This window comes from Hesperophylax consimilis, chromosome 5 (genome assembly GCF_061612785.1).
Source record: "Hesperophylax consimilis isolate HC1 chromosome 5, BYU_Hcon_1.0, whole genome shotgun sequence".
NCBI classification, from domain to species: domain Eukaryota; kingdom Metazoa; phylum Arthropoda; class Insecta; order Trichoptera; family Limnephilidae; genus Hesperophylax; species Hesperophylax consimilis.
This window is the reverse complement of record NC_142840.1, coordinates 19,988,318-20,000,000: the sequence shown is the minus strand read 5'-3', so window position 1 is coordinate 20,000,000 and position 11,683 is coordinate 19,988,318. Positions and strand designations below refer to the sequence as shown.

General features: G+C 36.8%; 1 protein-coding gene across 2 annotated transcripts in view; it reads right to left on the bottom strand.

Annotated features, from left to right (window-relative positions):
• LOC149423630 (uncharacterized) overlaps positions 1-11,683 on the bottom strand; it is a 34,562-nt gene that overhangs the window by 11,147 nt on the left and 11,732 nt on the right. For both annotated transcript variants that reach the window (XM_089631691.1, XM_089631692.1), the window contains exons 6-15: positions 11,406-11,600; positions 10,150-10,401; positions 9,546-9,714; positions 8,521-8,677; positions 7,619-7,778; positions 6,366-6,499; positions 3,706-3,833; positions 3,315-3,501; positions 1,695-2,084; positions 472-619 (exon numbers count right to left, since the gene is read on the bottom strand). In XM_089631691.1, coding sequence (XP_089487817.1) covers positions 472-619; positions 1,695-2,084; positions 3,315-3,501; positions 3,706-3,833; positions 6,366-6,499; positions 7,619-7,778; positions 8,521-8,677; positions 9,546-9,714; positions 10,150-10,401; positions 11,406-11,600 — 1,920 coding nt within the window. The remainder of the gene's footprint in view (positions 1-471; positions 620-1,694; positions 2,085-3,314; positions 3,502-3,705; positions 3,834-6,365; positions 6,500-7,618; positions 7,779-8,520; positions 8,678-9,545; positions 9,715-10,149; positions 10,402-11,405; positions 11,601-11,683) is intronic.

Genomic DNA, 11,683 nt, shown 5'->3' with positions numbered 1-11,683 from the left:
GGTAGAGAAGATGTAAGAAGAGACTAGAAGAGACAGAAAGGGGCGATAAGATGTAAGAATATGCAAGAAGAGACGAGAAGATACAAATATATGTAAGAAGAGCCAAGGCGAGTCAAGAAGAGGCCAAAGGAGCCAAGATAAACTAGAAGAAACAAGAAGAGATAAGAAGAGCCAAGAGAAGAGACCATCCTTTACTCTTGCATTGTACATTGTCCCAAATCTCGTGTCGCTTTGTAATATATTGGACGTAAGTCAGTTAATTAATTAAAAAATAAATGAACTTGGTGGAGAACATAAAAAAAATAGTAGGTATAGTTTAATGGTTCCATGATAAATACTAGATTAAACAGTTACCTACATAACCTATTTAATCTAGTTTTTGATTGATCACGTTTCATGACTTTATAACTTTTTAAAGGTGTGTTGAATTATCATTTTGATGAGTTATCCGGTCACCAGTTTAATGGTTACCTGTGTGAGACAGAAGGAGCGACAGACAACAGCGAACTGCAAATCTTCTTCTTCTCTTTGGCTTTCTCCAGAACATTCTTGGCGTCCCCTCGCAGAAGGCCCAGCACAGCCCACAGATCCCAATTCAAATTTTCTTCATGCTTGTGTTCTGTAAAATAAAAACACATTATGTACTACTTTTTAATGTATCCAACACAGACATAGGAATTAATAGACGAGAAGATAATGGCGAGGGGTAAAATCAACTGTTGAAGAACGAAGGGAGTAAGGCTGACTGTGATTCGTCAATAAATCAATCTGACAGTAAATAGGCATCTCGCATTATAATATCACCATTTACTTCTTAAAAGTAAAATCTGCCTTTGAATGAATAGACATTTTTACATGGGAGCGCAAATTACTCGCCACGTTATGAACAAATTTGCGAAGTCCAAATTCGGCAAAAAAATTCGGTTCTATTTTCAGAGTCGAATATTTCGTTTAAGTATTTAATTAAGACACTTTTATAAATGTTCATAATTTACTTCCCAGCAACCAACCAGCTTTGTGTTTCGCGTCCAGACGTTTCTCGATGTGATAGTATATGTTTCTAAAACTGATCTATATTATACGATGTGAATATGCTTAAAATAAAGTAAAATAATGCTTATATATGGAATGTAATACGACAATTGGGTTTATTCTCTTTTTCACATCTATTTTTACAAGTTTTCATAGTACAAGTCAACATTTTGCCATGTTATTTCGTAAAATGAACCGATGATGCCTCGACCATAGTTCGCACAAGAATGATGACGTCACGTTTTCAAATTTCACTTGAGGCCATACGCGAGCACAGCCGGCTCCAATGGAACCGGTATGGGGAGTGGGGATAATACGCTTTTAATCACTTAGGGCAGGTCTACTAATATTCATATGTCTATGGTATCCAAGTACTTTGAATGAACATTTTACGCTGATTCGAAATTTCCTTGATAAAACATTTGAATTGCATTGTGATTTACCAATGTTTTGGCAGTTGGATAAACCACTATTGAATAAATTATATATATAAGAAGGTGCGCAGATGCACATCTCTTGCTGTGCATAGAAGGCTCTGATTTATTAGTAATTCGTTAGTGGCTTGCCACGCCACACTCGCCTCCCGAACCTCGCTTCCTTCTGGAAGACCCTAGGGAATGGTCTTTTATTTTTGGTCAAACTATAGCAAAGTTACAACTTACGCTCCAAATCTAATAATTCCGTGACATCATTATAGCCCCCATATATCTTGAGGTAATCATAGCCGTTGCTGTAGTCCAACTCGACTGCGTTTTCGTCATCTCCTTGAGATTTCCTAGCCACGTACTGTTTGAAGAGCCTCCTGCATCCTTCCCCCGGATCGCTGATATCCTTATACTGCTTCCACAGCATTGCCAAAGGTGACTGGTTCCTTGAGGATTTCTTCTTTGGTACTTTCTGTAGAGTGGCCAACTGCTCCGAAGACTCGTATTTCTTTGGGCATTGTTCTTCGCTCACAGACAGCAGGGACTGAGGAGTGGTGTCGTCACTTCCCAATTCTTTGGATTTTACTGCGTTGCCTTCTACTAGGGCTAAATTCATCTTCCTCTTCACTGAAAACATTCAATTATTATTATGAGCACAGAGTATTAAGTAGTATAACAAGAAACCCCCGACCACCCTCTGTTTTGATGAAACTATAATAGATGGCAGTGCACTTTCATTCACTAGCAACCAACTTCATACCTAAGCACTAATTGTTAATTATTCTGTTTGGAGCAGTTTATTTTTGATTTAAGATAATATGTACTACCTTCAGCAAAAGTAAGATTGAGGGTTTTTTATTATAGTTATCATCTCTCAATATTTAATGATTCACTTAATTAATTTATTATTCATTTACCTAGAACATGGGAGTAGTCTAATAACCCCGTATAATGGAACCACTTTTACTTAGTAAATTTCCCACCAAACTTTGAAAAGAAAAAAAGAAGCTGGCAAATAGTGTTTGTGAAAATACATGGTGAATTCACTTCAAGGACACTCGATCAATATGTTTGGTAAGGTACCTCCAGACTTACAGAACATGTTGCTAATTGACAAATTTTTCAATAATTGTTTTAACAAGTGCATATTTTGCATGAAACAATAATTGATACAGTGTAAAATGCACTCAATAGGAATAAAATGTACTGCCAGTCGGGAATGTGGGAAAAGATCATTGGCGCTAAAAGCCGTTTTTTGGTTTCCACCGTTTTTTCATGCGTTTGTTTTTCATTACATTACTTATTTAACAATCATAAGTTTAATTTTCCTTAGATTATATTTTCTAACTCATATATAATTATTTCCACAAAGATATACATATTTTTCATTATTTGGGGGTCGGGGCTACACGGACTCTCCCTAATGTGTTGTATAAATGGGTTACTGAGATATATGGTTGAAGAGATAAAATCAGATAAAAATATATCCAATGTCCAAGTGGTATAATTTACTGTAGATAATAATTCATGTAACGTACTGAAAAGAGAATTTTAATGGCTATTGGACAGAAGTACATATTTCAAGGGAGAACCTTATTTAAAGGAAAGGAACGAATCAACCTCAAACGGCGGTTCGCTTCTTTGTTCCTTTCCCATGATTCGTGGTTCAACTCACATATGTATATGCGTCATTATGAGACATAGCAAGGGAGAGAAGATAGAGACAAATCAAGAGAGAGAGAGAGTAAGCACATTCGGGGAGGAAGAAGACATGTCAAGGGAGAGAAAGCGTTATTAGGGAAGGAATAAGGCACATCAAGAGAAAAATGCATAATTAGAATAGTATTGGCTACTAACGTTTAAGTTTCCTATGGTCGGGCAGGTCCTGCGGGGGGTGGTTGGTGAGGTCCCATACGCGCAGAGTGAAGTCCTCCCCAGCCGAGATGACAGATAGCGGGTTGACGGGGCACCACACGCAGCACAGCACGGGGTCCGCGTGCCCTAGCAGCGTGTGCGACACGCACTTGTTCAACACGTCCACTACCTAAAATAACAACACATATCATCACCATTAACTACAAATAAATTATTTGCAATAACCGAGACATGATCCCTTGCAACCATAACACAGTGTGATGGAAACCCGCTTATGAAATTCCAAACTAGAATTAAGTGGTCAATCAACACAATCTAAGAACTAAACAAATTTCATTCATTAAACAATTGAAAATAATCAAAAGCTAAGTACCTGAACGGCTTGATCGTGGGATACGGACAGGAGCTTCCCATTGTGGTGGGGGCTCCAGCATAGCTTGTTCACCCGGAAGCGGTGATGGCTGAACTCCTCGTAGGACTCCAGCTTTACTGATCCATCGGCTGAAAATCATTGAAAAATATGTATGTAATTGTAAACTCTCTTTCTGTTCCATGCAGTGGTGGATCATACCTTTGGAGTGTGCTACAGTGATAAGATTGAAAAATAAATTATTGGTGTTATTGTAGTGGAAAACGATTTTTTTTTTTAAAACATTATAAATTGTAAATGAAAAACCTTCAACAAAAAACATAATTTTTGAAAAAAATAAATATATATATATTTTTTAATTTAATTAAAATCAAATTTACATATTTCATATTCTGTGGGGGTATTTTGTATCATGTTTTCTTCACATTAATGTTATCTTAATTGTTTAATAATGATGAAGCAGTTATTAACACATTGTTTGCGGGAGACGCTTAAAAGCGTCTTTTGCGTACTGTTGGTAGAGAGCGGGAGACGCTTAAAAGCGTTTTTCGTATTTGTACACTATTGGTAAAGCGCGGGAGACGCCAAAATGGGTTGTAGGTACACTTAGAGTAACAATATATTACGAGTAACGTATGATGTTGGTTACTCTGTGAAGTAAAACTTATGCGTCAGCTCTCGTGACACGTGTACTAGGTACCTGGCAATTCGTAGAATTGAGTCGGGTGGCCGGCCGACTGTGGTCATAAAACATACACTTGAAATAAAATAACTGTAAGATAAATATTTCGTTTTTTTTTTAAATCTTTATATTTCTTCATTGTTAAAGCGATATTGTTTCGTTCAAGACGTTCTCTATTTTCTTTTCTGTCTACATTCCGCTTTAAAAATTTCGTACAAAGTATTTGTGTGCTGTGCTCGAAAATTTATTTGTTACATAATAAAGGGATATTTTTTCATAAAAAATACCCTATAAACTGGACTACGGTAATGATAATCGATTACAATAAATATATGAAAGCCATTGACCTAGCAGACCAATATCTTTCGTATTATTATATTTTAAGAAAAATCACTAAATGGACAAAAAGACTAGCGATGTATATAACAAATTGTGCATTATTCAACTCATTTGTTGTGTACAACTCTGTAAAAGAAAGGAAAATAAAATATAAACAATTTTTTAAGGAAATCGCAGAGCACTGGGTGGCTGATCAGATTTCGTCAGATAATAGTCAAGACCCGGAACCAACACCATCAACATCTGGTATCGAAAAAAATCTTCAAAATCTGATCCTCCAGGAAGACTATCGATGGATATGCGAAAACATATATTGGAAAAGATTGAAGGCCCTGGTAAAAATAAGAATCTGCGAAAGCGATGTCGTATGTGCGCGGTACACAAAATACTTAGCGAAACCCGGTACGTGTGTAAATTCTATGATGTACTTTTACATGAAGGGAATTGTTTCCAACGATTTCATACTTTCAAACAATATTAGTGTTTAGTGGTGTGTATTTAAAAAAATATATATACTTTGTTGAATGTGCATAAAATGACTAAATAGACAATACGACAAAAGTGCAGTTTTTTCAATTTTTTTTAAATTTAAACTTATATATCGTAATTTTTTTTTCAAAAATATAAAAATTTGTGACCAGATCATAATAAAAAATTTCAAATAAGGTAAAATACTGAAAATTTTACTTAAATTTGATCAATAGTTCAGAAGTTATAGCTATTTTACATGAAACGGAATTTTGGGCGCGAACATGATAAAAATTGCCCGCTTTACGGCGTAGATTGATTAAAAAACCCCCCGCAAACATTGTGTTAATTTATTTAAATGTGTTATATTGTTTAGGTTTTGTGAACATAGTTCTACCTGTTAGTGCCCATAAGTATGTAACCTGGCCGCCATCTTACAAAAAAAATTTTTTTTACAAGATTATATTTTTTTTCCTAAATAATATTTGACAGAAACAAATACGATTTTTTATATGCTGGGGGCCCCAGGGAGATAATTTCCCCCAGGGCCAGTATCGCAGTACACAATACGCATGAAAAAAATTAAAGGAACCTATGTGTCCTGAGTTCCAAAGAGCATTTCCATTCAAATTATATTTACCTAATTTTTAAATTGCACACCTTTTATTTTTATTTTATTATTAATAAATGTAAGTTTCTACATAGTGTATATAATTTATCATTTCTATATTTGTTTAGGTTCTGATTTATAGTTGGCTACTGTGACAAAATTATTGGTCCATTAATCCATCCACGACGTACAAATATGATGCCACGTCCCTAAACTCTAAATCAATTGAAATAATTTTTTTTTATAATTTACAATCTTTAACATCAAAAATAAAACAAAATATGATATTTTCTTTATATATTTCTAGATTTTATTTTCTTTAGGCCGCCACTGGTTTCAAGTGTAGTTTATGAGAAAGAGGGAGACATTAGCGCCCTTGAGCTGAGTTATCAAAAAAACCGCACTACACAAATCATCCAAATTTTTTTTATTAAAACTGATCAGCGATACTCAGTCATCTTTAGTACTCTCTTATAACCATCCTCGATAGCTTATCCAAAGAATAACATATATTTTAGATTTAAGCAGGTTAACAAATAAAGCAGACACGTTATAAAGTGGTACCTTCATCTTTTATCATTTTCATGATGACAATCGTGGGAGAAGTGGAGGAAACAGCAATCAGGTCATAATAAGGTGATAAACCATCTTCTGAAGACACAGCCAGTGGGTGCCAGGCGATGCACTGTATGCTCTTTCTGGAATAACAAATAAATTAAATATTGTTAAATAATCATACTATATATGGTGGATGTTATGCCTCTCGGAGACTTTACTCCGCCACTTCTGTAGTATCCCTCCATTATCTCTGTACCATCCATCCAACTAAGCTTAGGCCTCACACTTTCTTTACAGAGGAATTGCATTAGAAACTCGTTAATTCGAAATCCACGGGACATCAAAAATCAAATTTCGAATTAACAAATTCCCTCGTAATTCGAAATTTTATGAAAAAAAAGGACCCCGAAAATCGAGTTCCTTGGCCGCCCCTTCAAATTTGGGTAGTATCTTTGGAGTAAATCTAATTTTCACAGCCGATTACCGTCGCGTCGGCCCTTCAAGTTCAGTTATTCAAAGTAAATTCGTTAAAATACCACACATTTCCGCATAAGTCACAGTCGGCCCTTTTAATTCTAATAAAAGTAAAAATACGATGTATATCCACGTAAATTGAAATTTCGCAGCCGATTTTCGATGCGGCCCGCCCTTCAAGTTCAGTTATTTTAAGTGAATTTGGAAAAATACGATATATTTCCGCGTAAATCGAAATTTCACAGCCAATTTCGCTGACGGCCGCCATTTTAAATTCAGATATTTGATGTAAATTTGTAAAAATGTGGTATATTTCCACTAAAATCGAATTTTCTCGGCAGAATTTCCTCACAGCCGGCCTTTTAAATTCAAATATTTGGTGAATATCGTAAAAATATGGTATGTTTCCGCCTAAATCGATTTTTTTCGGCAGATTTTTTATCGTGGCCGGCCTTTTCATACTCATATATTCAAAGTAAATTCGTAAAAATAGATATATTTACCCGTAAATCGAAATTTCGCGGCAAATTTATACCACCACAAAAAATTTATGAATTGTATACACATCTTAAACTGGGGTAACTGTTTTTCTTATCTATAGTTCTTTTTCCTTATAATTTTTATGATTCTATTTGTTATTTTATTTTGTATTTTATTACTAGATTATGAAAAAATTTGCTCACATCTAAATAAAGCTTAAAACAAACAAATAAAATCTTAATGTATTACACCTATTTAGGCATCAAGAAGAATGCAGTGAAATAACAATGATGAATGTTGGTTACCTGTGCGGCACACCCGAGGCGACCATGTCGTAGGGGTAGTCTGGCTTCAGCAGCCCCAGCTGCCCGTCTGAGGAGCCCACGGTGAGGAAGTCCTCGGTCCACACCACCGTAGAGACACCCCACTTCCGGCCATTAGACATCACCGTCAGCTTCTCGGGGTCTGAAAACAAGAATGTAAACAACATAAGAAAGATAATGATTAGTTTCTAAGCAGGCGTGAAAATTAAAATATGTGGCTTTGTACAAATTATAAATACATAATCCTCTCACTAATTCGCCACCCCAAAAACCGTGCAAGAGTCCAATTAGTGAAAGCGGCGGATTATTACGATATATACAAAATATCCTAAAAATTAAAACGAATATTTCATAAAAACAAATAAACACGGCTATCGATCTTTTGTAAAGTTTCCATTTTTTGTAAGTAGGTAGTTGTGGCGGATTATGGAAGTTGTTGGATCGAGCAGTGGTTTACTTAATAGTACTGTATTAAGAATTGATTCGAAAAAATTTATAATACTAATAATTTTTAATTTTATCATTGGTCACATAAGAATTGGTAAGGTTCGATAATTCGTGGGAAATCCCATGCACTTTTATATACTCCGAAAGTGAGGACTTCTGCCTATCAGAATGCGTCCATCAACAGAGCAATTCAACTGCTTAATGATTTACCATCAACATTTTCAACAGCACGTACAGACAGTTCAGCAACTATATTTTGAAGCACGTCACAATATAGTAAAACTGCCCCCATGACCTTTTTATACTTACTTGTAACTCAAGTTTGTAATATTCTCAATATTATATTGGTGTACAAATAACCGTTTTATGGAGAACATGAAGATATAAATAATTAACATCAATTTTGTGGCGCTAGCGACCGGAACGGATTAAAGTACCTCTGTTAATATGGCTAGTGTTATACACCACCAGCTCTCCCCCTCCGTTGGCAAATAACACATTCCTGGGTCCCCAGCAGATGTTGTAGACCCCCAGGGACAGACCGGGCGGCAGCACCTTAGCGGGGGACATAGCGCTGGCGTCTAACAGGCCCACCTAAAATTCATGAATAATTTAAACTCAGTTCCAGAAATAAAGGGCACCGGAGCAGTTGAAAGCTCCAGGGGCGAGATTCGGTTCTACTTAAGAATAAGGAACTGTCCTTTATCTTTATTCAATTTATTAACGACTTTTACGTTAGTTTTCCAGTTCTCTCATGAACGAATGACAGCAGAATTGGGAATTAACGACTTTTTCGTTAACTGCGATTCCGGAAGACAACGAAAAAGTTGTTAATTTTAAGATTAAGGACAATTCCTTATCCTTAAGTAGAACCAAAATCGTCTCTCTGGATGATTTAATCATTGAAGATAATATGTATTAACTACTCTCAAACAAAAAAGGAGGAAAATAAAAAGTTTAGGTCTCATCTAGGAATTGAACCCATGACCTCGGCTTTGTCGGGGCTTTGTAAGGCTGATATCCCGGGTTCAATTCTATTTCTGATTTTTCTGTTTCACATTTTTCATTTGAGAGTCATTAATATAACTATAACTAATAAACCAGTGTAGAAGATACTCTTAGGACGGGTTGTTTTGAAGAATTTGAACAATTCTTCAAATTTCAACGTTAATTTGCGAGCTCTGTGAAAGATATTTTCTAGTTCTGTTATTATTTCAGTTCTGTCAAGAAACTAGCCTATAATGATATAATATCAGAACTTGAATAGGACTTTCACAGAACTCGCAAATTAACATTGAAATTTGATGAATTGTTCAAATTCTCCGAAACAACTGGTCCTTAGTATTGCTCATTTCCATAAAATACCACCAATAAAAAGATAATTTGGATTAAATTTGTTTAGTTTTGGCTCAAAGCTCAGTATGTTGTAAGCTATGGTGAATATGTGGATATTAGCACTCACCCTGCCCTCTGAGTTGCTGAAAGCGAGGCAGTGTTCCCGCGTGGGATGCCACGCCACGGCCTGCACGCGCCCCTGCACGCCGTTCCAATAGTGGCGCATGCCACTAGCAACGCCATTCTCAATACGTTCCCACACTCGCACCATGCCATCGCCAGCTGCTATTGCAAACCTATAACATAAACAAATACCGCTAAATTATCTCAATGTTTTAGCGTCTACTATGGTTACGTCCAAATAATATCTGACAACTGGTAAAATGGCCACCGAATGGCTTTATAAATTACCATCCTGGAATGGTGCAAGACTCTATGTGAATTAAGATCACAATTGATGCAAAGCATCAGTGAAGACTTGAGGAAAGCAACAACAAGCTCATACAAGTACAGGCTACAGTCGATTCCAAGTGGTCCTCACAGCTTTAGAAACACAAGATTTATGCCTCCATTCAAATTATATCCAACACAGCAGTCTGACAAGAGAGAGCTAGTGGAAACTGGACACACGTGAAGTTTTTGCAAATGGAAAGCACCAACATCTATAGGAAATGTGAAAAGGATAAGAAAAACACAATTCATTTAATTCCCAATTCATGAAAAGATGTTACCTTGAAGGAGCAATGGGCGACACGGCAATGTCGTAGACGTGCCCCCCGAAGGTGGTATAGTTGGCCGCCACCTTACTGTCGTCGGCCGAGTAGCCCACGAGCATACGGTCCTGCCCAGCCGTCCAGATGGTGGGCGAGGCAGCCGGGTTTCGCCAGTCCTCATCCGCGCTGTCTGTTGCACTAGCGCCGATGGCAAACAGGCCGCGGTTGTGCTCCTCGTGCAGGATGGTGAAGCCGAAAGTCTTGGATCTACTGTAATAATAATATTGATATTTTATAGATAGCTTTAGCTTGATTAGCCTGTAAAATTCGTGAGAGCAACAAATGTTGTTGAAACATTGCTGAATCAAACCCTTATTGAGAGGTTAATGAAATTCTCCCTTAATTCTGATATTTTAAAAGTGTTATAGTTTTCTATTTAAAACAATATAATGCACTAGCTGAAGCCCCCGGGGTTGTCCGGGCTTTAAGCAGGGTTTTTCAAAATCTGGTAGAGACAGTAATTTTCCTCTTATTTTGATTGCCTTGGCAATCTTTGCACAGCAATATTGTGTTTGCGACATTGCCTTTGCACACTTGTGTGCAAAATTTCATCAAAAAATATCAAAACTCCAGTTTAAGTGGGGGAAAGGGGAGGTGGTTTTTCGAAATTTCATGTATGCAAAATAAACCTTCCTCTGGTTTTTTCAGGCCTTCATTAATCTTGGAATAAAACTATAGAATTGTTGAAACCGACACCGGGACAGTCTTCTTTTAATACAGGGTGTTAAGGGATGTACTTGACCAGTTATTCCAGGCATTATTCAGACCAGTTATTAGGGCATTATCTCACGAAAATGGCGTTATATAAATTAGCCAAATATTATTATTATTTGGAGTAAAAAAAATAAACTAAATTGTGACCTCTGCTGACAAGTTTTTTGACGAAAAACATTGAAAAATCAGCAGGTTTGACAGAAAGGACAGTTGAGGTCGGGGTGAGGGGTTGAGCGGTTACTCGGCAGATAAAAATTCTTAATAAAATTATGACTGATCAGCAGAGTGGTCCAAAGTGTTCCTTTCCCTCCAAGGCATTGTGGGTTCAATTCCCTGTTAGCTAAGTCCTCCAATATTGCACAAGCAATATTTCCAGCTTATAATGATGAAAGGAATTTAAATACGGTTAAGTTATTCATAACACGGGAATATTTTCTACTTGAATCGAATAATGCGTACAGAAAAGCGTGAGTATTTGTTTAGTGCACAATTTAAGTTACGAGTAGCAGGCGTGGAAGTTGCAGCGCAGTAGCTGCGAGGATTTGGAGCAGCAGAGCAGCACCCGCGAGGAGGGCCAGCTCAGAGCGCCCCAAGGGTGCCCCATCTTCTTCTGCTTCTCCTCCTTGGCTTTGTCTGCCATCATGATGGTGCCCGAACACACCAACCCACCACCCCAGCGCCAAATACACACTTTCCTGAAACACAATAAATTAAACATCAGAAATGAATACATAGAAATTTGAGCTAAAAACAAAGCATAGTTAAGGATTGATTGATA